At 56.9% G+C, this 26,787-nt stretch overlaps 3 protein-coding genes across 6 annotated transcripts in view; 1 reads left to right on the top strand and 2 right to left on the bottom strand.

The window, feature by feature from the left end:
- Positions 1-9: 9 nt before the first annotated feature.
- On the top strand, positions 10-2,697 carry TRAPPC2L (trafficking protein particle complex subunit 2L). Its single transcript, XM_083870062.1, has 5 exons — positions 10-83; positions 937-1,109; positions 1,511-1,598; positions 1,706-1,785; positions 2,521-2,697. Exons 1-5 carry the CDS (start codon positions 51-53, stop codon positions 2,564-2,566), a joined length of 420 nt encoding a protein of 139 aa, XP_083726188.1. The 5' UTR covers positions 10-50; the 3' UTR covers positions 2,567-2,697.
- Positions 2,698-5,023: 2,326 nt separating this feature from the next.
- Positions 5,024-8,336, bottom strand: PABPN1L (PABPN1 like, cytoplasmic; the record flags this gene model as incomplete). Its single annotated transcript, XM_083869935.1, has 8 exons — positions 5,024-5,063; positions 5,900-6,042; positions 6,149-6,236; positions 6,312-6,418; positions 6,828-6,892; positions 7,322-7,430; positions 7,557-7,740; positions 8,317-8,336. The coding sequence occupies 8 exons, from the start codon at positions 8,334-8,336 to the stop codon at positions 5,024-5,026; spliced, it is 756 nt and encodes a 251-aa protein (XP_083726061.1).
- A 4,208-nt stretch (positions 8,337-12,544) lies between these two features.
- The window catches only part of CBFA2T3 (CBFA2/RUNX1 partner transcriptional co-repressor 3), a 26,131-nt gene continuing 11,888 nt past the window's right edge, over positions 12,545-26,787 (bottom strand). For 2 of the 4 annotated variants that reach the window (XM_083870450.1, XM_083870447.1), the window contains exons 2-12: positions 20,997-21,143; positions 19,425-19,502; positions 17,622-17,863; positions 17,211-17,300; positions 15,694-15,875; positions 15,330-15,586; positions 15,076-15,161; positions 14,656-14,863; positions 14,459-14,527; positions 14,133-14,323; positions 12,545-13,384 (exon numbers count right to left, since the gene is read on the bottom strand). In XM_083870450.1, the coding sequence (XP_083726576.1) occupies positions 13,109-13,384; positions 14,133-14,323; positions 14,459-14,527; positions 14,656-14,863; positions 15,076-15,161; positions 15,330-15,586; positions 15,694-15,875; positions 17,211-17,300; positions 17,622-17,863; positions 19,425-19,502; positions 20,997-21,117 (1,800 nt within the window). In that variant the 5' untranslated portion in view covers positions 21,118-21,143 and the 3' untranslated portion in view covers positions 12,545-13,108. The remainder of the gene's footprint in view (positions 13,385-14,132; positions 14,324-14,458; positions 14,528-14,655; positions 14,864-15,075; positions 15,162-15,329; positions 15,587-15,693; positions 15,876-17,210; positions 17,301-17,621; positions 17,864-19,424; positions 19,503-20,996; positions 21,144-26,787) is intronic. The other 2 variants (XM_083870448.1, XM_083870449.1) reach the window with 2 other exon arrangements.

Genomic DNA, 26,787 nt, shown 5'->3' with positions numbered 1-26,787 from the left:
CCCCGTGACCGCGCGCCGTGCGTGACCCCGCCGGGAGGGGCGGGGCCAAGATGGCGGTGTGTATAGCCGTGATCGCCAAGGAGGTATGGGGGGACAGAGGGGACAGCGGGATGAGGGGGATACAGGGGATGGGGTGTGCGGGATGAGGGGAACACCCGGGATGGGGTGTGAGGGATGAAGGGACACCAGGGACGGGGTGAGGGGGATACCCGGGACAGGGTGTGGGGGATAAGTGTGTGTCCAGCCGGCCTGAGTGGGCTTGGGTGGAGCAGCGAGGTCTGGGCAGGGAATAGAGGCCTGTCAGGTCTGTGGGGAACAGGGGATCAGTGGGGCCTGGGGAAGGGTGAGGGAAAAGAGGGTGGGGCTCTGGTTTTTGGGGTCTGAGCAGGGCCGGGTGAAGTTGTGGGGTACAGGACAGGGGAATGGGGATTTCAGGTTGTAGGGTTGAGAAGAACAGGGAATTGGTGGGGTCTGGGGAAGGGAGAGGGGAGAGGGGGCTCTGGTTTTAGGATCTGAGCAGGACGGGCTGTGGGGTAGGGGAGAGGGGAATGGGCAGGATCTCAGGCTGTGGGGTAGGGGTGAGGGAAGTAGAACACAGGGGCAGTGGGGCAGACACCGGGGTGAAATGGGCTGGGCAGGAGCAGAACAGGAGCAGGGCTGGGGCAGCCAGCACAGGCACAGGGTGAGGGTGCTCCAGGCTGTCCTGCTGCTGGGACAGAAGGGTTTTCCTTGGGAGAGACAGGCACAGGCTCTGCCAGGACAGGAGAGCAGAGAGACCTGAGCCTTGTGCTGTGCCTGTGCAAAGGATTCTCCTACCACAGGGACAGCTGTGCTCCAGAGGTGCTGCAGCATGGGGAGGGGGCTGTGCTGGCAACAAATGGTTAAACAGCTCTGACAGCAGCAGATCTCAGCCAGTGTGATTTGTTCTGCCCCCAGAATTACCCCCTGTACATCCGGAGTGTCCCCACGGAGAACGAGCTCAAGTTCCACTACACCGTGCACACCTCCCTGGACGTGGTGGATGAGAAGATCTCAGCCATGGGCAAAGCCCTGGTGGACCAGAGGGAGCTTTACCTGGGGCTGCTCTACCCCACTGAAGACTACAAGGTGTATCTTTGTCATGCCTTGGGCCAGGCCACTGTGGGTTTAGTTTAAATCACAGAATATCCTCAGCTGGAAGGGATCATCCAGTCCAAACCCAGCCCTGCGTAGACATCTCAATAATCCCACCCTGGGAGGTTTTTCCAAATTCTCCTGGAGCTCTGGCAGCCTCAGGGTTGTGCCCAATCCCTGGGGAGTGCCCAGCACCATCTGAAGAAAGAACTTTTGCCTCATATCCAACCTAAACCTGCCCTGACACAGCTCCAGCCATTCCCTGGGTCTTGTCTCTGCTCACAGTGCCTGCCCCTCATGTTTCCTCTCAGTTTGTCTCTCTGGGCACATTCCAGCCTGGATCAGTGGCTGTGCCAGGCCCTGCAGTGTGACAGGCACATCCTTAACCCCAGCCCAGGTACGGCTACGTGACCAACTCCAAGGTGAAGTTCGTCATGGTGGTGGATTCCTCCAACACGGCCCTGAGGGACAACGAGATCCGCAGTGTGAGTGCACCAGGGCAGAGCCACCTCGCTGGGGCTGCTCCCTGCAGCTCCTCAGGAGGTGCTGAGGAACAGAAAAATTCATGAGTTCACCTGTACTTCCTTTTCAGATGTTCCGAAAGCTGCACAATTCCTACACAGACATCATGTGCAACCCTTTCTATAACCCTGGGGACAGGATCCATTCCAGGTGAGTGGGTTGTCCACATGGATCTGGTCTCTTTAATTTTGGAATTTTCAGGGCACCCCTGATGCCACAGGACCCAACCCTGTGGTTGGCCAGGTCAGGTGTGTGTGCTCTAAGTGCCTTAATGAGAATATTGATGTTGGTCTTGGGCCATTTCTGCTCTTGAAAATTTGATGGTGTCATAAAAAGTTCTACTGAATTCTCTACTCCAGAACTGGGGTTACAAACATTAAGAAAATGTATTTTTTTAGGAGAAAAAAATTACCTGAAAATAGAGGTAAGCAATATAGTTGGACTTGATGGTCATAGAGGTTTTTTGCAAATTTAATAACTGTGAATATTAAAATGTAGTGAGTAGAAGAGGTTAAAGAGTGAACAAGTGCCCTTGTCCAGGGTTTATCCTTGGGAAGGGACAAACATTCAGCACATGGAATTCCTCATCTGTGAGGGTCAGTGTCCCTCATTCCCATTGTAACCTCACAGGGAATTTTAATAAATTGGGAGTTTCTGTGGCCTAGGCAAGAACAACTTTGCAGAGACAGGATAAAACCTGTCCTTACCTCAGCTTAATTAAAAGTCATTAATCCCTCAACAGCCTGTGCTGTAAAGAGTAAAACCCCGTGTCCAGCTTAGGGAAAGCCAGGCACAGGCAGGGTGAGAAAGTGGTTCTGTTACAAAAGCTCTGCTGTGCAGAATGAGCTGCTTCCTTTAATAATCTGTGTTTATTTCCCTCTCCAGAGCTTTTGATACCATGGTGAACTCCATGATGATGCAGGTGTGCTGAGCCCCTTTCCCACTCCCCTGGGAAACATTCCCTGTGGGCAGGAGCCTGCCTGCAGTGCTGTAAATATTCCATATTCTGTGTAATAATTTAAATTTATTCTGTGTAAAATAAACCTGACCACCTGCAAGGTTTGCCTGGATTTGTACTTGAGCAAACAGAAACCACTGCTCACAGAACCACGGGATGCTTTGGGTGGGAAGGGACATTAAAGTCACCTCATTCCATGGGCAGGGACATCTTCCACTGTCCCAGGCTGCTCCAAATTCCCTTCCAACCCAAACCTTTCTAGGAGCTTCCCTGCCTGGGCTGATTTCTGGGTCACTCAGTTTTGCTGTTGCCACTTTGCACCTCTCATCCAGACACACTCCACAGTTGATTCCCAGCCCAGGTAGAGCAGCTGGAATAAATCCACCCAATCCAGCCAAAGATTAAACCATCAGGATTGCACAGCTGCCTGCTTTATCCCAAATTAATCTCTATTAGCATCTCCTCCCTGCTGTTCTAATTACAGAGTCCCAGATAAGTAGCAGGTATTTATATGGAATAAAACCCAAATTTCCTTGGAAAAGCATCCCAGCTCCATCACTGCTGGTTCAGCAGAGGAGATACAAGCAGGAGCAGGAACACACACACCCCTCTCTACTCCAAGCACCTCAATCAGTTAAAACCCACAGAAATCAGCTAAAAATAACAGATCTGCCCAGCCCTAGGGGATCCCCCTGGAGAAAGCCAGAACTGCACATCAAGTTCACACAGCAGGATCATTTATTTTAAAAATAAGTAACAGTTTACAAATACTTTCTCAAGCAGAACTTAAGTACATTTTATCAGCAACCACCTGGGATATCATGGGAGGTTGAAGCCTCTCCCACCATCTCCAAAGGGCACAGCTGTGCACTGCTATCCACAAACATTTTCCTCTAAAAAACGTGGCTGTTTTCACTCAGAGACAGCAGCTCAGTGTTGCCTCTTCCACAAGAGAGTCCAAACACCCCAAAGTAGGTTTTTTTAATATTAAAAAATAAGCCTCAAAAATTTATAATCCTATCAAACAGAAGCCCTAGAAAAAAAAAAAAGCTGGTTTATAGTCTTAGCCTAAGGGCAGCTCAAATCAAGGTCAGTCTCAGCAGCTCTGAGGACAATATCAACACAACATGAAGAGTTAAGGCCCCAAGCTTTAAAAAAAAAAATTCTAGAGATCTTAAAGGGGGGAAAAAATCACTGGAATTTTTAGCCTGGCAATGCCCCTGAGCTGTGAAAAGCTGCTTTAGGAGTCAGTTGCATCTGGGTTAGAGAAACCCTAACCAAGGATCCCAAAAGATTAGTGGGAGAATAAATAATAAAACTCATTTCCATGCAGGAACTTCCCCCAGGAATGCTGTCTGCTGGGGTTTCCAGCCTGCCTCTTTAACACAAAGTTTTTCCTTTAAAAACACCTGGCTTCAGAGCTCATGAACACAAAATCAGCAGGAAAGGGAAGAGCCAGGAACCTTCTTTCCCTGGTCCCCAGCCCCTTTGGTGCTCTTTGGTCCTGAGCCTCCAGCAGGGCTCACATCATCCCCAAATGTGACTCCAGAGCAGGAATATGGTGATGGGAATAGAGAGACAAAATTTGCAGCAGTGAAGGTGATTCTGTAATGCTGCTACTGGAAGAAATAAAGTCAAATGAGGAGTTGCCAGCTCCCTTTGACCCCTGGAGCTTGGAATAAAAGCAGGAGGGAGGGAAGAGAGGTTTTGCTGACATCCAAAATAAAAAAGAGGAAGGGTTTTGTGACACCCAGGTCTTGATTAACTACCAGAGAGATAGAGAGGATCCCAGAGAAACAAGGGATGCTTTTTCCCTGTCCTGGATGTACAAACACAGCGAGCTAAAATCCAGACCCAAACCACTTCAGGTCACATCCTTAGGGCTGATGAAGGAAAAGCTCCCCAGCAATCAGATCTGGAGCTGCAACCCAAAACTTTCTCCATTGATTTGGGAAAGGAAACAGTCTTTAGGATCTTGGAAGAAGAGAAAGCATCATCCAGCTGCTGTAGGAAGAGCTGAGGGAGGTTCATGGCCAAGCAGTGGCATGGAGGACACCCAGCCAGCCAGGAGCCAAACCAAACCCTCCAGGACAGCCTTTTCCATGGGATAAAGAGGAGACTTGATGGGCTGGGGGAGCTCTTCCTTTCCCAGGACAAGGTTCTCTGGAATAAACCTCTTCTCCGTGCAAACACAATCCCCTGGGCAGAGCTGAGGTGGGATGAGCTCTCTTGGGATGCTGGCAGGATGGAGCAGGTCCCATCTTCCCTCCTGCAGCCCAGCACAAGGCTCACCAGTAATCCTCACAGCCAGGCAGATGGCATTTTTAAAATTAATCTGGTTTTTGGCTTGGGTAGGCATATTTTTAAATCTCTCCAATCCCATCTCCTCGTTTCAGTCCCATGGGCATCACCAGGCAAGTCCAGTCTTCTCTAGTATGGAAAATACCAAGGCAGCAGCCTTGCCCGACCCCTAAACAGGAACAAAACCAACATCCTGAAGCACTGGGATCCTTCCAAGGGCTGGGATTCCCCCCTCCTGCACAGCTACCCTGGGCTGCACCCCCAAAATCAGGGGAGCCCCAAAGCCAGGGACTGGTCAGCTCTGGGACTGGTCAGGCTGGGAGAGCAAAGCCCACCCCATCACTCCCCAAATTCCTGCAGGAACAAGGTGACACCTCCAAATTTGCAATGCCCACCCCAAAACTCTCCCAAATTCCTGCAGGGACAAGGTAACACCTCCAAATTTGCAATGCCCACCCCACCACTCCCCCAAATTCCTGCAGGGACAAGGTGACACCTCCAAATTTGCAATGCCCACCCCAAATTCCTGCAGGGACAAGGTGACACCTCCAAATTTGCAATGCCCACCCCACCACTCCCCCAAATTCCTGCAGGGACAAGGTGATAAGTCCAAATTTGCAATGCCCACCCCAAAACTCCCCAAATTCCTGCAGGGACAAGGTGACACCTCCAAATTTGCAATGCCCACCCATCACTCCCCCAAATTCCTGCAGGGACAAGGTGACACCTCCAAATTTGCAATGCCCACCCCAAATTCCTGCAGGGACAAGGTGACACCTCCAAATTTGCAATGCCCACCCATCACTCCCCCAAATTCCTGCAGGGACAAGGTGACAAGTCCAAATTTGCAATGCCCACCCCAAATTCCTGCAGGGACAAGGTGACAACTCCAAATTTCCAAGCGATCCTTCCCATGCCAAGGTGGGAGGGGTAAAGCCAAGCGGGGGGAGCCGGGAATCCCATCTTAATCCACACCTGAGCAGCCTCCCGTGCCCGGAGACTCACCTGAAGGTCCTCCCCCGCACCCTGGGGTGCTGCCCGTAGTATCCTCCCCAGCGGCCCAGCCCTCCCCGGGCGTGGAAATAGCCCCGGTACCCGCCGCGGTCGGTGCTGCTGATCCCGGGCATGTTGGTCCTCTTGGGCAGCACCTGGAGGGTGGGAAGGGGCTGTTGGAGCTGGGATTTAGCACAACCCCAAGCAGGCAGGGTTGGGAATAGGGAGGAGCAGCCCCCCAGGGCATCCCCCAGCTCTCACCTTGATGACACGGCCCCTGAACACGCTCTCGTCCAGCTCCACGGCTGCCTTCACAGAGCTCTGCTCCTCGAACTCGATGTAGGCATAGCTGTGAGGGACAGTGTGAGCACAGCCCCAGGGACACCCTGCAGACCCCCAGCCCTCCCCTGCACACAGCACTGACCCTTTGGGGTGGCCCGAGAACTTGTCACAGAGGATGGTGACGCGGTTGATCTGCCCACAGCTGTTGAAGTGAGACTCCAGCTCCTCTGCTGTGCCCCCGTAATCCACCTGCAAGGACAGCCCCAACCCTCAGCTCCTGGGTGAGGGATCCACACCCCACCCAGGGCAGGCAAAGGGCCCAGCTGGCCCCACTCACACCTCCCAGCACAGCCCAGCCTCTCCTGAGGGTCAGGGAAGCCTCCCAGCTGTGCTCACACCTGGAACAGGAACTCAAGAGAGAACCTGCCCTGTTTTGAGGGAACAGGCAACTCCACACAACCCACAGCTTCCAGGGGGCTTTTGGGGAGCTGATGAGCTACAAGTGGCAGATAATGAGCCTCATTCTCAGGCTGGGCTAAGGAGAAACACTTGGGATGGGGACAGGCAGGTTTTGGGGTGGGGAAAGGTGGGCCCCACTCCAGGGGTTTGGGACCCACACCCAGCTGGGCACAGAGCAGTGCCAGGGGCTCACACTTACATTGCCCACGTAGATGGAACGCTGGTCAACCTCCATCTTCTCCTTGGTTGTCAGAGGGAAGAGAGCTGTGGAGAGGAGGGATTTGTCATGCACAGAGGGACATCTGTCTGTTCCCAGCACAGCCAGCCCTGAGCTGACACACTGCAAAGCTCCTCAGACCCCTGGTCACATCCAGGGGTATCCAAATCCTCACACTGCTGCCTCCTCCTCCTCTTCCACCCCCTTGCCCCTTTTGACAGTGACTCTTCTTCTGGGGCTGTTGGTACTCAATTATGTGATTGAATTAAATGCAATTAAATTAATTTATTACACATGAGCCCACACAGGTAGGAGGTAAGAGCTGATAGAATGTGCATTAGCATCACACCAATCTTGGGACCCCCCTCATCCACCTTATGTGTGCAGTCCCAGGTGCCCAGAGAGGCAGAGCCAAATACTGGCTGCAATTGTCACCCTGTGCCTCAGAGGTGTCCCTGGGGAGGGACAACCCATACCTGCTTCTGAGCTCATGAACAGGTGGTTCTCAGCTTCCAACTGCAGCTCCTTCAACCTCTCATCCTCCTTCTCTATTTCCCGCAGTTTGGCTTTGATGGCCTCCAGCTCCTGAACCCCAAACCAAGAATTGCACGAGCAGCACACAGGGAGCAGAGACACCCCCGGTGTAAAAACTTCCCCATTTTCCTTCGGGCACCAGGGAAAACCGGTTCCCCATCCAGGCAGGGCACTCACCGGGTCCTGAACATCCTGAACATCTTGCTCCTCTGTGCTGTTTTCCTCCTGAGGGCTCGGATCCGAGCCCTCATCTGCTGCTTTACACACCGCTGCCACCTCCGTCACGTCCCAGGACGCTGCCTCGGCCTGCAGGGAGGGTGGGTCCTGCCACCAGATCTCCGAAGTGTCCAGGAAGAGAGGACTGGGCGGGACAAGGGGCAAAAGGGCTTTGAGCCAACAGCCATTTAACGTACAAGCTAAAGCACCCCCTCAGCCAGGTAAAGGCTGGCAGGGCGTTTCCAGCAAAAGGGTGAAAAGGGAACATTAATGCAGCCGGTTCTCTGTGCAGCAAAACCCCAGAAGTGCAAAGCGCAACCAAAAAGTCTCCAGTTTACACCGAGTCGGTTTCCAGCTCATGGGGGCTGCAGAGAGGACCTGGAAGCAACGGCCCTAAACGGGAATAACCCCCCAGGGCCACAAGGCGGGCGGGTAGGGAAGGGAAAAAAGGAGGACACGGCCACCAGCAGAGCAGAGAAAAAACAGCCGGGAGCGGCGAGAGCAGAGCCGCACCCTCCCCACCCCCGAGGGGCTCACGGAGGGACACGCCCTTCTACCCAAGAGAACGAGCTCTCCCACCCGGGAGCGGAAAGGCGGCTCCGCTGCAGCCAGTGGAGCTGTAGCCGAGCCGTGCCGGTCCGAGGCTGAGCCGTGCCGGTCCGAGGCCGAGCCGTGCCCGAGCCGTGCCCGAACCGAGGCCGGTCCGAGGCCCCGCACGCACCTGCCCCGGGCCCCGAACATGCTGCGCGCGGCCCCGCGCGAGCGCCCACCACGTGCGGCTCTCCCGCCACCACGAGCCGGGCCCCGCCCCGCGCGCCACTTTCACACATCAGCGGCCAATCAGGGCTGGGGGCGCGCGCCTGGCCACGCCCCCTCCGCCCGCCGCCCGGTGATGGTGGGAGGGGCGGCGGGAGCGGCGGGGGCCGCGGGTTCGAGACCTGGCACCGACGTTCAGCTGGGGGTGATATGGGTGATACCCCGCCCTTCCCAGTGCACCCACCCCGCTGGTGGTGCCGGGGGCTGCAGCCGGCTGGCGGTATAGGGGGAGCAGGGGGGCAGCCCAAGGGTGCAGCAGCAGCAGGTGGGATACACCCCTTTGAGTGCCCTGGGGATACACCTGAGTTGCCCCCACCAGGGACACCCCTCCTTTGCAATGAGCGGCCCCAGGGCTGTGGAGTCACACCTGGGTTCCCCCCACCCCTCCCCAGGGCTGTAATGAACCCCCTGAGCCAGGACTGGGAGCACAGAGTGCAAAGCACTGCCAGGAATGGGGGACGAGGTCACCCAGCACAAGCCCAGGCTATGGAGCCTCTGTTTGATATTAAATTGTCTTTATTACACAGATACAGAGTTAAGAACAGACATAACCTGAATCATAAAGTTTACATCTTTCACAGGTCAAACATACAGTACACTTAAAGAGAAAGCGGGGAACAGCAAAGGGGGGACAGCATGCCGAAGGAAAGTCCTACCACATCATCTCTCTGGGCTGGCCCCACACCCCAGCCTGGCCCTCAGAGCCCCCCATGGCCTGGTGTCCCCATTCCAGGGCTGGCAGGGCAGGGCACAGCCGGTGTCCCCATCCCAGGGCTGGCAGGGCAGGGCAGGCCTCAGCCGGTGTCCCCATCCCAGGGATGCTCAGCCTGCTCAGCCCCGCACAGGGTCAGGGAGGCGATGCTGTCGCAGCCAGGAGGGACAGGGGACATTGGCACGACCTCCCTCCCGGTGGCGTTTGGTGACATCGGAGGAACCCCCAGGGACACCCCATCACAGTGCCTGGGAACACAGTGGCATCTTGTCCCCAGCCTCAGAGCCACTGGGGTCCAGAGAGGAACCCCAGGAGGAGGAAGGGGGGACCCCAGCAGCCCCAGGAGGAGGAAGGGGGGACCCCAGCAACCCCAGGAGGAGGAGGAGGAAGAGGAGGAAGAAGAGGAGGAGATGCTGCAGGGGGAGTTCGGGGGGCTCTGGCAGTGATGGAGCAAAAGCCAGGCAGGTGTGGGACCCCCACTGCAGCCTCGCCTGGGTGTGACACTTTGGTTTCAGCTGCGATTTGGGGTTGGGAGCGTGAGGAAGGGGCTGGAGAGGGAACCCCGGTGCTGTGGTTGTCACCAGAGAGCCACATCCCTCCTGCCACCTCCCCAGCCCCCGGTGCCCTGGGCTCTGCCATCCCACGGGGACCCGGGACACGCTGTCCCCGTGTCCCCAACCCCGTCCCCCTGGCCCAGCCGTGATGGGAGCAGGAAACCCGAGAGCTGTGAGCAGCCAGGGGGGCCTGATGTGGCCCCCAGTGTCCCCACAGCCCCTGTCCCTGTGCCACCACCACACTGCTCATCCACTGCCATCTCCAAGGTGCCACCAAGCCACCAAAGGGACACAACCCGTGGCACACGTCCCTTGGCCCAAAACACACCCCAACAACATCATTTTGGAGCAAACCCCCAGGGGAAGCACCCACAGCACCACCAGAGCATCACTGCAGCCCTGCGGCCGCTCCGTCCTCCCCGCAGCACAAATATTTTTAATTTTTTTTTTTTTTTGGGAAATCTCGCATTTAAAGCTGTCTGTTCTGGTTTTGGCTGCTCGCTGAGGCTGTGCCACCCGTCCCCTCCCTCGGCTTTTGGTTTCAATGCAAGGTTCTGTAGGGCAGTTTTATTCTTATTAAAAAAAAAAAAAAAAAAAAATTAAAAAATAATAATAATAAAAAAAAAAAATCCAAAAAAGCAAACCAGCAGGGAGCGGAGTGGAAAGGAGAGCAGTCCCTGTGGAATTGCTCTCACCCGCAGGTTTCCCGGCGAGGTGGAGGTAGAGAGGCAGAGCCCCGGCAGGAGCAGGGCCGGGGACAGGCGGGGACAGGAGGGGACAGGAGGGGACAGGCCGGACACCCGGGCGAGCAGGGGCATCTGCAATACTCTTATATATTACCTCTTCTCAGGAAACGTAAGAAAAATAGACAATATTACATATGTCACACCATAAATAAAGTGAACAGTCACAGGAGGGGCACCCGGCAAAGCTCCCAGGGCTGGGGGGGCACAGAAACCACCCAGGGGCTGCACCGAGGTCTGGGGGGCACGGAAACAACCCAGGGGTTGGGCCAAGACCTTGGGGTGCACAGGAACCCCCTGGGGGGGATGCACCAAGACCTTGGGGTGCACAGAACCTTCCCAGGAGGATGCATCAAGGTCTTGGGATGCACAGAACCCTCCAAGGTGATGCACCAAGATTTTGGGGTGCACAGAACCCACCCAGGAGGATGCATCAAGACCTTGGGGTGCACAGGAACCCCCTGGGGGGCATGGACCAAAACCTTGGGGTGCACAAAACTTTCCCAGGAGGATGCAAAGAAACCTCCTGGGGGGATGCACCGAGACCTCAGAAAAACCCTGGTAGGATCCAGAGAGATCTCAGAGTGCACAGAAACACCCCAGGAAGGTTCTTAGGGTACACAGAACTCATCCAAGGTTATGGACCAAGATTTTGGGGTGCACAGAACCCTCCCAGGGGGATGCACCAAGACCTTGGGGTGCACAGAACCCCCTGGGGGAGATGGACCAAGACCTTGGGGTGCACAGAACCCCCTGGGGGAGATGGACCAAGACCTTGGGGTGCACAGAACCCCCTGGGGGAGATGGACCAAGACCTTGGGGTGCACAGAACCTTCCCAGGAGGATGCATCAAGGTGTTGGGGTGCACAGAAACCTCCTGGGAGGATGCACCGAGACCTCAGAAAAACCCTGGGAGGGTCCAGAGAGATCTTGGGGTGCACAGAACCCTCCCAAGGGAACTCACCAAGGCCTTGGGGTGCACAGAACCCTCCCAGGGGACACACCAAGGCCTTGGGGTGCACAGAACCCTCCCAGGGGGACACACCAAGGCCTTGGGGTGCACAGAACCCCCAGCAGGGCTGGGTGCCAGTGGCACAGGGCCAGTGACATCACCCTTGGCGTGTCCCAAGCTCTGCTGTGGCCCAGCCCAGGCCCCAATCCCTTCCCTCCTCTTCCTCCCCTACGGAAAACACACAGGATGGGTTTTGTAAATGTGGAAAAACTCCAGCTCCTCCCGGTGCCAGGCCTCGCTCCGGCCAGCGCCACAGCTCCACGCTTCCTCCTCATCCTTTATTTGGCAAACGTCTCTTATTATTATCATCACTAGCAGTATTATTATTATTATTCATTTTTGGACCTCTGCAGACACTATTTACATTCACATTAGGGCACAGCACTGCTGCCTCCGCTCGGAGCTCGGACTTTCCCCTATTGCACTTCCGTCCTCCGTGCCGCTCCAGCGAGGCAAGAATCCCAAAGAATCCACATCGTCCTCGGCCAGGAAGGAGGCAGCGTTCCTTTTTTCCTTTCCTTTTCTTTTTTTTTCCTTTTTCCTCTTAAAAATCCTTGTGAAACAAATCCAGCGCGGGGTGTGGGAGCAGCCTGGCAGTGAAGGGATGGGGAGGGATCCCCCGACGGCTTCAGGGAGGGAGAAACCCAATATCCATCTTTTAATTCCCCTTTTTTTTTTTATTCTTTTTTTAAATTATTCTTTTTTTTTTTTTTTTTTTTTTTTAAATCTCCTTTTTGTTCTCCTTTTCCAGGGCGGTGGTGGGCAGAGGTAGAGATGTGCCAGCTCCAGCTGTGGTTCTCAGCCCCATCTCCCCCTCCCACACTTTGGGGGTTGGGGTTTTTAGTAAAAAAACACCTTTTTTCCTTTTTTTTTTTTTTTTTTTGCTTTATTTTAATAGAAATTCTTTAAAGCCCCAGGGGCGTGTCCATCCATCCTTGTGGGGAGGGGGAAGGAAGCGACAACAGAACGAAACGAACTTTGGCAGTGGAGAGACGTTTGGATCTTCCTTGGTTTTGGATTTCCTTTGGAGCAGAGGTGAGTCTGGTCTGTTCTTGGCTAGCTAGCAAGGTAGTTACAGGTGAGCGTCCGTCACGCGTCGTCTGGTTTTTGGATTTTTCTTTCTTTTTTTTTTTTCTTTTTTTTTTTTTTTTCCTTTTTTACAATTTCTTACTTAAAGCCAAAGAGTCCGACGTTTTCTTTTTTATTTTCTTTATTTTTTTTTTTTTACAAAAGAAAAAAAAAAGGTAAAAAGAAAAAAAAAATATAGGAAGAGAGAGGTGAAGAAAAGAAGGTTCTTTCCTCCTCCAAGTGAGGCCCTTGGTGGGGATGGGATCAGGCTGGTCTCTCCCCACAGCACTGCGTGGTGAGGCTGGAGCCAAATCCCTCATCCAAAAAGGAAAAAAAAAAAAATAACCAGCCAAAAAACCCAAAAAAATCCCAAAACCACAATCCCCCAACCGACAGAAAACCAACCGACAAAAAAAAAAAAAAAAAAAAAAAGCCAAAACAAAGACTGAAGAAAGAACAGAGACCGGTATTTGCCTTAACTCCACTTAAAGCCCAGTTTGAGGATCCGTGAGGATTAGTTGTGAGAGCTAGAGAGGTCGTTTCGGAGGTCACACAAGTCAGGTAGCTGAGGAAAATTGCACAGGGTGCAGTCCTTGGTGGGCCCAGCCTCAGCGGGACGCGCTGTCCAGCGGCGCCGGCGTGGCCGGAGTGCCGGCTCGGGACGCGGCCACCGAGCCCGCCTCGCTGGGGCTGCTGGCCATGGCGGGCACCCCGTCGGGCTGGCCCGGCCCGGGGGCGGCGGGGCCCGGCAGCCCCTGCAGAGTCTGCCCGCAGACGTGGTGGTGTTTCTCCCAATCCTTGTGCTGGCAGAAGGAGCCGCAGTAGCGCGCGGTGTTGCAGCCGCTGCACGTCTCGCTGGCCTTGCGACCGCAGTTCCAGCAGCTCTGTGGGAATGGGGAATGTGGTCTCAGCTCTGGAGTGTGCACCCCTGGGATGGACTGTGCACCCAGGACTGGGCACTCCATCATCCCAGACCATGCACATCCATCCCAGACTGTGCACCCCTGTGCTGGACCATTTATATTATCCTAGAATGTGCAGATCCATCCCAGACCGTGTACCCCTGTCCTGGACCATGTACACCATCCCAGACCATGCACATCCATCCCAGACCATGCACTCCTGTCCTGGATCATGCACATCCATCCCAGACTGTGCACCCCTGCACTGGACCATGTATATCCATCCCACACTGTGCACATCCATCCCTGACTGTGCACCCCTGTCCTGGACCATGTACACCAACCCAGAATGTGCACATCTATCCCAGTCTGTGCACATCCATCCCAGAATGGGTACATCCATGCCAGACTGTGTATTTCCATATTGCACCAGGCACACCCATTCTGGACTGTGCTCCCCTACTCTGAACCAGGCCCCTCTAATCCCAGACCATACAACCCTACCCTGGACCATTCACAACATCCCAGGCCACGCACATCATCCTAGACTGCATCCACATCAAGGACCATGCATCCCATCATTCCTCACACCCTGCATCCCCACCTGGGTTCAGGAATTCCCCTCTCCTCCCATCCCACGGTGCTCCCTGAGGCTCCCATCCGCACTCTCGCACGCAGATGCCGCAACCTCAATTGCCGCACCCCAGCACCACCACCAACCCATCCCCACCTCGCTGGAGTCCTCCTGCTGGTTGATGACGGTGAGGGCATCCTCGGACGCCTGGCGCTTGGCCTCGGCCAGGGCTCGCTCCATCTTGGCGCGCTCGGTGGTGATCAGCTCGTGGGCTTTGCGCTCGGCGTCCGACACGGCCTTCTGCAGCTCGGACATGGCCTGGCGCTTCACCTCGTTCACGGCTTCTTCTGGAAGGCAGCAGCCGAGCGTGGCTGGGGTGTCCCAGTGCCCCAGCATCCCTCCCATTCCTGTTAAACCACCCCAAATTCCTCCTGTGCCCCAGGCATCCCGGTGAGGGGAGCCGGGACAGACCCCACACTCACCAGCCTTCCTCCAGATCTCCTCGGGCATGTACCCAGAGAGCGGCCTTGGCGCGAAGTCCCGGTGAGCGTCTGCCAAAGGAGAGAGAGGTTATGGCTTTAGGAGGTGCCGTCCCCTCGGAATGCACCCACCGGCAGCGCCAGACCCCCGGCAGCCCGGAGAGGTGACAGGGGCAGCCCCCGGCCCCGGGGGTCAGTACCTAACTGGGGAGCCTCGGCGGTGGCAGAGGAGGAGGAGGAGGAGTTGTGGGGCCGTGCGGACGGGGGGCTGCCTTTCTTCATGTCCTCGGCGTCGCTGTAGCGCCGGATCCAGTGGTTGAGCTCCTCGCGATCGGCCTCCTGGCACCGCCGCAGCACCGTCAGCGACCGCCGCGTCTTCTCCACCATGTCCATGATGCAGTTCAGCAGCTGTGGGGACAACAGCAGGGATGGGGAGGGATGCTGTGCCCAGTACTGGGCTGGAGGATTGGGGCTATGCCAGGCTGTGCCAGCCCCAGAGTGCCATGCTGGTTGTGGCAGCAGAGGAGGCTCGGGAGAAAAGCCCCGGGAGGGACACGGTGGGGATGGAGGGCAGAATGGAGTGCCACACACACAGAGGATGGTACAGGGACATCACGTACGTTGTTGAGGTGTTTCCACTCCTCCGCCCACTCCCGGTCCGTGAGCCGGTGGTCGATCACCTCCTCCTGCCGCGTTCCGTGCACGGCTGCAAGGCCAGAGCAGAGTGGGGTCAGTGGGGTCAGTGGGGTCAGCGGGGTCAGAGGGGTCAGCGGGGTCAGAGGGGTCAGAGGGGTCAGTCCCCCTGCAGGACCCCTCTCCTTTCAGGGGGATCCCAGCCCCATTCCCCCCTGCACACGGGGCCAGCAGGGCTCACCGGCGGGCCGCTGGCGCTCCCGGAGCTCCCGGGGGTCGAGGTGGCGGTAGGAGTCCCGGTAGTGGTGTGCCATGGCCATGTCCTCCAGGCGGTAGTGCTGGGGCAGGGCCGGGCCGGCGGGGGGGTGTCCCAGCCCGTTCGGGGGGTGGCTCAGCCCGTTGCTGGGGCTGTAGCGCTGCGCTGGGCTCATGGTGCACGGCCGCTTGCTGAGGTGCTCGGGGTGCAGGGGGTCTCGGTCCAAACCGTTCTCTTTGGTCCTGGCCAGAGGAGAGGAGGTCAGTCCCCATTGGGCCCCCTCCAGAACAACCTCCCATTTTCAGGGATGTGCCCCTGAAAAATCCCACATGCCCTCCCGTGCCGGCACCTGTCTGGCGTCCTCCTCTTGCCGCTCTCGCCCACCTCCAGGAGCAGCTCGGAGGAGTCGATGGGAGAGGAGGCGTTGGCGTCCAGCAGCAGCTGCTCGTGCTGGGCCAGGTACTGGGCCGGGGTCTGCTTGGCCATGCGGGCACAGTGCAGCAGCTCCCGCTGCAGCAGCGGCAGGTTGGCCTGCAGGGGTGGGGGACAGTGCTGTCCATGGCCCTGCAGCTCTCCCAGAGCAGCCTGACCTTGCCCCCAGCTCACCATGGGCAGGGGGTGTGAGGGAGGGCCTTTCCTTTGGGGTCCTGCTCCCTTTCCCCAGGATACCTTGGGATGCCAGCAGCATTCCCAGGTGGGCTTTTGGGTGACATGTGTGACACCCCACAGGGTTCAGACACAGCTTCAACAGAGCCCTCCTGCATCCCGGCATCACTCCTGGGCCAGCTCAGCCACCTGGGCCACCCTGTCCCCACCACTGCTCCCTGGGGACTGCACCTATGGGACCCCCAGCCCATATGGCACCCACAGCTGTAAGGATCAGCTGTGAACCCCCTCCCACCCACCCACTGTGTCCCCCCACGGCGCTGCAGCCCCAGGAGCAGCAGGAATTAAGCAGCAGAATCCCCTTTTGCCCAGTTCTCTGGCTGCCAGCCCTGGATTTTGCCTTAGGCAGCTGAGCCACGGCCAAATCCCATCTGTGGGACACGTTAGCGCCCGAGCCGGAGCTGCAGTTGTGGTGAGCAGGGCTGGACCCTCCCTCCCCTTCCCTTCCCTGGCCGAGGAGGGAGGAATCCCACAAAAACAGCGAGTCCCCAGTCTGGGAAGCACGCCGAGGCCGGCTGGTTGCAGTTAGGATAATGAGAAACATCTGGAGCGGGCGGTGGGAACAGCTGGGAGCGGGGTGCCAGGGCGGCCGGCGCTCTTGGCACAGGGACAGCGGGGATGGATCCCAGCCTGCCTGGAGCCACAGGGCCACAGTGCCTGCCCCGGCCTGCGAGTTCACCTTTCCCTGCTCCCATGGATCCCAAAAACCCGGCAAACTGGACAGCAGGGGAGGGGGCTCTGCTGTCCCCTTCCAGCTCAGCCTGGAGCAAACCACTCCAGCAGATTCCTGTGATAAGCACAGACCTCCACTCATGGACCTCTGCTCTGGGGAGGCTTGGAAGCAGAGGTGCTATTTTTAGGGGCTATTTTTGCACTTTTAATTATTCCTTTGCTAACAAGGGACAGGGGACACCGGGCTCAAACATCTGCTGGCAGTGCTGGTGCAGGGTGACACTGCAGAGTCAGTGAGACATTAAAAGGCAAATAAAAAAAAAAAGGGAATTTTTAACGAATTGCAAATGGCAACCAGCTGAGCCGACCCTTAACTTTATTGCAACCAGCCTTGGCCCTGCATGACTCCACACGTGTGGGGGGCACACGGGCAAACCCACAGGCAGCTGCCAGCCCCAAAGCCACCCCTAAATCCCCTGTGCTTGAATTGGTCCCATGAATCCCACCCTGCCCAGGCCAGAGACTCACCTTGAGGAAGGGGATGACGAAGGGTCGCAGTGGGAAGTTGGTGGCCTCTTGGAGCTTGGCGTGAAACTCCTCAATGGTGAGGGTGGAGTTCTGTGGGGACAGCCCGGGCTCAGCACCCCACACCCCTGGGGGATGTTCCTCCCTCATTCCTGCTCCTCTGCCAGGCTCACAGGAAAACCACATTCAAGGGAAAACCACACTCCAGGCTCCACTGGGCGATGCCAGCAGCCAGGACCAACCCTGCACTGGCTGTGCAGATCCCAGGAGATGCTGGGAAAACAACCCCCTTTTCTCCAGGATTTAGATCAATCCAGGGCCCTCTTTCCCTTTTTTGGCATCATCTCCATCCCCAAAAGAAAACCACAGGATGCTCAGATGGAGGGGACCCCGTGGCTGGCCCCAGGGACGTACCACGAGCCCCAGGACGAGGGTGCGCACCCGCTCCCCGATCTCGGGGGAGATGTCGTTCCCAAACTGCTGCAGGGTGGTGAGGAAGCGCTTGAGCTTGGAGAGCTGGCGGGCCCCACAGGCCGGGGGGAGCTGGTGGGTGGACAGGGAGGCGCTGGAGGAGGTGGCTGGCCCGTTGCTGAACCCGTTGGGGGTGGACGGAGCCCCATTGATGGCGGTCGGTGAGTGGCTGCTCCCGTTCATCACTGGGGAGACAGGGAACGGGAGGTCAGAGAGGGTGGCTGTGTCCTGGTACCTGGGGGTGAGGCTGGGAGGGTAGGACTGAAGTGTCCTGCTGGGAAATGTGGGGCTGGCACCCCCTGGAAGGCTTTAGGATGCTGGTGAATCCCTGGGGCTGCATCCTGGACTGGCCCCGGTGCTGTGGGGGGTGTGGGGAAGGAGGGGATGCAGAGCATCCCCCAGAGCAGTGAGGGGCTGATCCAGCTCCTCAAGGAGCCAAGGGAAGGGGCTCCATCCTGCCCCTCTGAGAGCTGCTCAGTGCTCCCAGAGAGAATCCATGAGCCATTTCCCATGGAGTCCAGGCTGGCTTGCAGCACGTTGCCACCTCTGTCCCCACTGCCCAGTCAGGAAGGACAGGAGCTGCCTGAACACCTCACACTGGGAGATCCAGGGGGATAATTTGGGGTACCAACCATGAGAGTGACAAACTCCTCTCTCCTGTACCAGCCCCATGAACCACAGGGACCTTTTTCCCAGCTACCACGGGTGACAGCACGTGTCACCCATATCCCGACAGTGTGGATGACAACAGGTGTCACCCATGTCCCGACAGCACAGGTGACAACACGCATCACCCAGTGACAACAGGCATCACCCGTGTCCCAATGGCACAGGTGACAACATCCATTACCTATGTCTCTGCCACACGGGTGACAATACGCATCACCCATGTCCCAACAGTGCAGGTGACAACACACATAACCCAATGACAACAGGTGTCACCCATGTCCCAACAGCAAGGGTGACAACATGCATCACCCCTGTCCTGACAGCGCGGGTGACAACACATATCACCCAATGACAACACACATTACTCGGTGACAACAGGCGTCACCCATGTCCCTGCCACACAGGTGACAACATGCATCACCCAGTGACAACACACATTACCCAATGACAATATGCATCACCCATGTCCCGATGGCACAGGTGACAACATGCATTACCTATGTCCCTGCCACACAGGTGACAATATGCATCAGCCATGTCCTAACACTGCAGGTGACAACACGCGTCACCCAATCACAACACACATCACCCATGTCCCGACGGTGCAGGTGACAACACACATCACCCAGTGACAACACACATCACCCATGTCCTGATGGTGCAGATGACAACATACATCACCCAGTGACAACACGCATCACCCAGTGATAACACACATCACCCCTGTCCTGCCGTGTGTCACCCTGCGGTCCCGCGCACGCCCGCGCCTGTCCCCGCTGGGATGGCACTGACCTGGGGGTGCCGTGCTGCCCTGTCCTGCCAGCCCTGCCTGCTCTGGGGGCTCCTGCTCGCTCTCCGGCCGGGCAGCGCCCGCTGAACGGGGGCTGAAAATAACCCGGCGGCCACAACTGCTTTATTCCTGTGACAGGTGCGTTCCTAAGTTGGACACCACACGTGTCCCTGGGCCGGGATGGGGTTGGGGTTCACACGGGCGAGGGGCTGGCGACGGGGAGCACCCCCGGGGGGCTGAGGCTGCGCTCGGGTCTCTCATGAGAGCGGGTGTTTCATTTTACTTACAAAGACAGACCATCGACCATTTCAAGCAACCATGAAAACGGCCGCGAGGCAGAAACGTCGGAGGGCCAGCGTCTCGATCTGCAAGCAAAATAAAACACGCTATGATGAGAGAGCAGAGGGGGCAGCTCTCGGCCCTGCATGGGACATTCCTCACCACGGGCACAGGTGCCATGGGCAAAGCCACTAGACCCACCAGGGACCTGGGTCTCTGTGTCCCATTGCAGTCACAGGAAGGGTTTAGGGGTGGATGCTCGGCTGCCTGATAAAGTCCTGACATTATAGGGACCAAATGAGACCAAGAACAACCAAAATGCCATGGTGTCCATGCCAAGCTGCTCCATGCCCCCAGCCTTGTGTCTCAAACCCTGCTCCATGCTGAGCTGTGATGGCCCTGCATCCCAAATCCTGCTCCGTGCTGAGCCATGGCAGAAAGGCTGCCTGCACTCCCAGCCCTGTGTCCCAAATCCCTCTCTGTGCTGAGCCGTGGTGCAGAGGCCACCTGCACTCCTGGTCCTTTATCCCAGATCCAGCCACACCTGGGCTGCCACATCAGCCCCAAGGCTGGGATTGACACCCAAACCCCCTCCAAGCACAGCTGAGCACGAGCTGATTCCTAGAGAGTCTGTCCAGAAGCGCGGCTGGAGGCTGCAGGTGTGAGAGGATGGATCTCAGGGGTTGTTTTAGGGTTTTTTCTTCCTCAACTGAGCAAGAAACAGCTACAAGCAAAACCCATGCACATGTCCAGGAAAAGTCTCAGGAGAACTGGAACAGCCACTGGCAGTGGCCACTGCCACTCCTGCCAGGGGACCAGCCTTGTCCCCTGCCTGTCTGGATCCTGCACTGTGTGTGCCTTGTCCAGGACAGTGACACCAGTGACGGATCCCTGGTGCAAACCCTGCAGGGATGCAGTGAGCTCACATGCCTGGGGACACCACATTCGGTCGCTGTCCCCAGTCCAGCTACAGAGACTGAAACTCCCACCTGGAGTCCCCTGATGCCACCACGCCACAGCCTGGGCAGGGCAAGGAGGTCCCAGCCACTGCTGCTGGCCATGACACTGCCCTGCCACCACTGGGTGCCACACGCAGAGGGACAGATGTGTCCCCACCATGGGGCCATGTCTGATCCACAGGAACTCCCCCAACCCCCACCATCCTCCAACCACGCGCTGCTCTGCGCCAGTATTTGGTGACTGGGTGGCAGAAGAGCAGGATGTCCCTGTCCCCAAGGTGTCCTTGTGCCCAGTGACCTCACACTGGCCATGGGCAGTGCCTCGGTGCTCCCTGCAGGAACATGCTCCAGCCATGCCTTGGGAACGTGCACCCAAGGAGAGTCTCCAGCCTGGGGACAGCTAATGTCACCCTGTGTCACAGCCAGCACCACACTGGGCTCTAAGGACACTGCTGGGTGCTGTGTGTGAGGTGGAGGTGAGGGGAGCTGGGCAGCTCATCCTCAGGCTGGCAGGGCACATCCCCAGGCTGGCAGATCCCATGCCCACACTGGCAGATCCCATTCCCAGGCTGGCACAGCCCATCCCCATGCCGGCAGATCCCCTCCCCAGCGGGTACTCACTGGTGCTGGGTGTGAAGGAGGGGTGGCGCGAGGCTCCCTGGGCAGTGGCCGGCGGCGGCGGGGGCATCGCGGGCGGCGTGGAGCGAGCCTGCGTCTTCACATCGGCCGGCGAGTCGGGCATGGTGCCGGCCGCGCTCTCCGCCTTATCTGCACGGGGAACAGGGCACGGGGTGGTGAGTGGGGTGTGCCAGGCAGGGGTCAGGGGAAGAGGGGCCACTTGGGGACCTTGGGTTGGGCTGGACATCTCTGCTCCCCAACTTGAGGAACAGGACTCTGGTGTTCTGTGTGCCACAGGGTGGTGGGGAGGGTGATGGACCTGCTGTTTGTCTGCACAGAGGTGGGGACAGGGACACAGCCCTGTGCAGGGACACAGAGTGCTCTGCCCCTGCAGTGCCAACCCAGCCTGTGTCACATCACTGCTGTCACAGCACAGCACCCTCCTGACACATCCTGGGAATTCCTGCTGCCCTCTGACCCCTCACCATCCCTGGCTGGCACAGCCCCTGGCAGAGATTGTGGGATCATTACAGCCAGAGTTTAGTGGCAGTGGCAATAACAGGACCCACACATCCACCTGTGACTGTCCCCCCCAGACCCAAGTGGCCCTTCAAGGCCAAATCCTGCAATCCAGGAATCATGGAGCTCCTGGCCATCACCATCACCCCCCTGGGCACCATCACCTCCCTCCCACCTCCCTGTGCTCCCAACCCCAAAACCACCCAGCAGTGCATTCCCAGCAGCACCATCCCCTCGGGCCAGCACACAGCCCTCAGCAGGGTGTGGGCCCCGTGGCTGCCACACTGGCAGTGACAAGTGGCCACAAGTGCTGGCAGCTGTGGAGATCTGTCACCGTGCCCGTGCTCTGGCCAAAGATGGAAACGGCCACCACAGTCACCCCCGGCCATGGGGTCCCCTCTGTGCCCCAGCACGGTCCCCACCCGGCCTGGCTGATAACCACTAATCCAATATTCATCCTTAATCCAGGGCAACTGTGGGAGATTAATTGAACCCGGCCACTGCACATCGGCCGGGCTGGATCAAAGCAGGGCTTCATCCCCACAGAGATGCTATCAGGGCTGTGAGGCACACAGAGCACAAGGAGATGGTGATGGGAGTCAAAATCCCTGCTGGTCACACACAGGATCCTTCTGGATGGCTCCAGCACCCTGGATATCCATCTCTGTCCACTGCTGCAAACTCCTGCATGTGCATGTTCCAGTTCCCCGTTCCTTGCTCCCTTCTCCCTCCCCAGCCACAGGAAAAATCCCAAGACTGCACAGCTTCTCTCTCCCCAAAAACCTCAGGTTCCTTACAGAGCCTGCCAGAATAAATGGTTTGTTTCAACAAACACCTTTTATTTCCCTTTTCAGGGAAATGTCCATCTCTGGGCAAAGCTTCACCAGCCTTCCAGGCTTCCCCTGTCCTCAGCAGAGCAGGATCCAGCTCTGACAGCAGAGGATGAGCCCTGAGTGTGCACAGAGTGTGACCCTGTGAGGGATCACAGCTGCAGCACCTGGATCTCACAAATCATTGCCTGCATGCCTGGCACCATCCCTGTCCTTGTCACACCCCTGGCACCATCCCTGTCCTTGTCACACTCCTGGCACCATCCCCATCCCAGCTCCAGTCCCCCATTGCCCTGACTCCATGCACATTCCCACACCAAGGGGAAAACATGGATCCATTCATCCTGGCACTGACACGGCTTTTCCACATCTTCCCATCAGCAGGAAAGTTTCCATGAAGCTGAGCAAGCACTCAGGGAAACAGGGCCTGGTTCTGGTTTTTCTTGTGTTTTCTTTTTTTTTTCCTTTAAGTTTTAAATTTTCCCTGAGGTGTTTGCAACCCAAACACAGCCAGGCAGGCACAGAAACGGTCCCAAATCCAATGGAATAAAGAGCTTGGAATGTCCAGAGGACCCAACCACGGCTGGGCCACCAACCCAGGTCCTTTGCAGGATGGGATGAACTCCAGGAGAGTTTTGGGGAGCAAAGTGCAGCCTCTCCACAGCTCCTTCAAACAGCGATTCTCCAGCACAACTCCAACTCCACTGGAATTATTTTTCCCTCTATTTTTTTCTCTCTTTGGGGTAATTTGTCCCAGCCGCTCGGGGCCGTGTCTGTTTTCCTCCATCTGGTTTCCATTAGGTCTGTGCAGCCCAGATGAATAAGTAATAATATAAAAATAAAAGGATTAGTATTTTCTCCTGGGCTGGCGGGAGCGGCTGTTCCCCACCCTGCCCAGGGGGCCAGCTGGACCCCCGCACACCCCTGTGTGACCCCGAGCCCCCCATTTGTCACCCCGCAGGTTTAACCCCCACCACTGCCCTGGCCGGGCTCCCCGCTGGGGTGACACTGTCACACAGCCGAGCATTCCAGTGGGCACACGGCCTCCTGCAGCCCGGAGCCGGGGGGACAAGGGGCTGGCTGCCAGCCCAGCCCAGCCCGGCCTTTGCTGTTTCCCACAGCCCCAGGGAGCCCATCCAGCCACAATCCTGAGGTTCTCTCTCCTCCCTGGGCAACCAGCTCCGGGATGAGTGTGGAGCACCCGGGCCAGGCTCTGCTCTCCATCCCCCAGGGATGGGGGTGAAGCAGGCACAGAGCTGCTTCATCCTCCTGGATGTGGCCAGGGGAAAGCTCCAGCTCCCTGCAGGCAAAGCTTCCCGGGCTAAGAAAGGGTTAAAGGGAATCCAGCGCCCAGCATCCTTCATGCTCTCCAAATGGCCACAAATGAAATCCAGATGCTGGAGGCGACGTCTCCCCAAGCCAGGCTGCCTGCGAAACAAAGGCAGGGAAGCATTCCTGCTCCTCAGCTGCCGCAGCCGCCGGGGCCAAGAACAACTCCCCGATGCGATGGCAGGGCCGGAGCTGTCCCAGCTGGAGCAGGTTTGGGAGTGTGCAGTGCCTGAGGCCGGGCACCAGCCTGCAGAGCTGCTGGGACCTCACAGCACCATCAGCTCCTTCCTCCCCTCCATCCATCCTGATTCCCTGTTTGGGGTCAGCTCCTTCCTCCCCTGCGCCCATCCTGATTCCATTTATGGGGTCAGCTCCTTCATCCCCTCTACCCATCCTATCCTAATGCCCTTTTTGGGGTCAGCTCCCCCCTCCCCTGCGCCCATCCTGATTCCCCCTTTGGGGTCAGCTCTCTCCTCCCCTGCACCCATCCTGGTGCCCTCCCTGGGGCCATGGTGACAAAGGTGACACCAGGCAGTTTGGAGTTCATCCCCAGCTGCACTTGGAGCAGGAGAAAGCAGGAGTGCAGCTGTGGGATGCTGACAGGGGGTGGGTTTAGGTGAGATATTGGGAAGGAATTATTCTATGTGAAAGTGGTGAGGCCCTGGCACAGGTGCCCAGATTTCCTGTGGCTGGCCCTGGATCCCTGCAAGTGTCCAAGGCCAGGTTGGACAAGGCTTGGAGCCATCTGTACTAGTGGAAGGTGTCCCTGCCCATGGCAGTGTAATGAGATGAGCTGTAAGGCCCCTCTCAACCCAAACCATTCCACAATTCCATGATGATGCTGGAGAGATGCTGCCCACCCATCACCAGGGTGTCCCAGGTGCTCACTTTGGAGATCCAGCCTAGCAGGGAGCAATCCACACACCCAGCACTCATCAGCACAGATTTAAATGTGAATCCAATGAATCAAACTCTGCACAATTTCTAAAGGATTCAGCCAGCTCCAATCCTGGGGAGCCCCTGTAGGTCCATCTTTCCCACGAGCATCCTGAGGCAGCTCCTGTGCCCCTGGCCCAGCTGGGACACCTCCCACCAGCACAATTCCAAGGTAAAGCAGATCAGGTCCATCCCAGTTTGCTGCAGCCACATCCCAGGAGCAGTGCTCTCACTCAGCTCCGGGCCATCAACTCCCAGCAAATCCCAAGATCTCCAGTCCCCTTCCACCTCCAGCAGCGTGGCAGTGACAGCACAACTCCACATGTGACAGCAGCACCCGCAGCCAGGCTCTACATGCACCCCAAGCCCCAAAATCCCAATTTTTCAAGCTAAACCCATCCACTCAGGGACTCAAAGCAGCTGGCTCAGTGCCACCAAGGCAGTGCCAGCAGCTCCCGCTTGCCCTGAGCTGGAGTGGCCAGGGGTGGGGGATGGAAATAAAATAGGTTTGATTTTTCCTCGAAACAACAACAACAAAAAAAAAAGCCAAAAAAAAAGCCAAAAAAAAAAAAAAAAAAAAAAAAAAATAGGCGCCCTCTCTGTTTTACAAGCCTTCATTTGCTATTGTTTATGTAAACAGGTAAATTGTTTCGTATCTCAATTAAAAACATCTGCCACATAAATGAATACCAATTAACTCATCCTGTTTTTAATTACTCTGTTAATTACACACAGGCAGCAAAAAGGATGGCAGGGGAATAGGGAAAGCATGCTCACAACCCCCCCCTTCCCACCTTGCTCTTGGCAAGGATCCGAAATGTGCCCAGATAATGATGGATTAAGGTGAAAAGCGTGGCTCCAGGCCAGCTCCCTCCTGGGGCCGCGGGGTGGCCTCGCAGGGGGATTCCCTGGGACCCTCTGGAGAGGTTTTGGGAACCCCAAGCCCATCAGGATGTCCCAAGGCGTTATTTCCCAGCTCCAGGATGCACAACCCAGTGCTCCTTTCCCAAAACGCGTCTACGGGAGAGAGAGAAACTTTGGGATGCTCATGGACCAAGAGCATCCTGGAGCTGCCCCTGGAGCCCTCCTGGCCCCCAGGGATGGTCCCTCAGCTCGGGCAGGGCTGCAGGGGGTGGGTGCCATCCCCGCCGAGCCCCCCCCGGCTGTGGGAATCTTTCCAAGCGAGCAGATGGGGCAGGAGGAGGAGGAGAGGAGCAGAAAAGGCTATTTTCTCACGCTACATATTTTACAAGTCGAACATTTTGTGCGTTTCAGCCTTTGCCTGTAAAAGCATCTCGGTCTCAGCCCCGGGACTCGGCGGTGGAGACTGTGAGTCAACAGAGGCTGGCGGCGACGTGGCTGCTGCTGGAGGGGGGGGTCCCCCCACTCACAGGGACATTTTTTGGGGTCCTCTCCACCTCTGGGCCAGCAGCACCCAGCCAGAGCAAAATATCTGCTGCAGTGTCCTGAATGCTGCCACTGGTGGCTTCATCCCACAGGGAGGGGGGTACAAACACACCCTGCTGCTCCCCAGCTGCCTTACACTCCTGGAAATTAAATATCCTGGCTAAACAGCAGGAGTAAACAGTGCCTGGGGCAGCCTGGAACACCTGGAGAGGAGCAGGGCTGGGGCTGCCCCAGCCCAGGAAACACCCAAAGGGGCACCCCAAAAACAGCCCCACGCCACAAAAATCCAGGATTTCTGCAGCTGTGTGCACAGCATTGGATGCTGGTGCCCAAAGGTGGCCGGAGCAGGGACAAGTGGCACAGGCAGAGGGATTGGAGCATCCTGGAGGCACAGAGTGGCTGGAGGAGGGACAGAGCTCCCCAGGGACCCCTTGGCAGGTCCTGCCCTGCAGCCTCCAGGCTGCTGCCTCACCGACTCTTTGTCTATTTTTGAACCGCGGGTTCCATTTCAAGGCGATTTTTTTTTTTTTTTTTTTTTTTTTTTTTTGCCCGTGTGAAATTGAATCAAAAAATACAGGGAAAAAAAATATATATTAATGAGAATTTTTGCAAAATAAACAGGAAATCCCTCGGATGTTTTCTGGAAGCGTCGGTCAGTATCTTCTAAAGGAAAGCTGGGGGTTTGTCAAGGTGGGGTTCCACCTGGGGAGCCTGAGCACAGCAGGAGGGAGGGCAGAAAAAAGCTTCAGGAAATCTAAAAATAACCCCAAACA

This window comes from Zosterops lateralis (genome assembly GCF_965231275.1).
Source record: "Zosterops lateralis genome assembly, chromosome: 12".
Classification (NCBI taxonomy): domain Eukaryota; kingdom Metazoa; phylum Chordata; class Aves; order Passeriformes; family Zosteropidae; genus Zosterops; species Zosterops lateralis.
Note: the sequence above shows the minus strand (reverse complement) of the source record. Positions and strands in the feature narration are given on the sequence as shown.

Bases quoted from the DNA above. Each gene is read 5' to 3' on its own strand.
- TRAPPC2L (XM_083870062.1), top strand. From the start codon at position 51: ATGGCGGTGTGTATAGCCGTGATCGCCAAGGAG. The intron at 84-936 runs GTATGGGGGGAC...TTCTGCCCCCAG, and splicing joins TAGCCGTGATCGCCAAGGAG to AATTACCCCCTGTACATCCG. The intron at 1,786-2,520 runs GTGAGTGGGTTG...TTCCCTCTCCAG, and splicing joins GGGGACAGGATCCATTCCAG to AGCTTTTGATACCATGGTGA.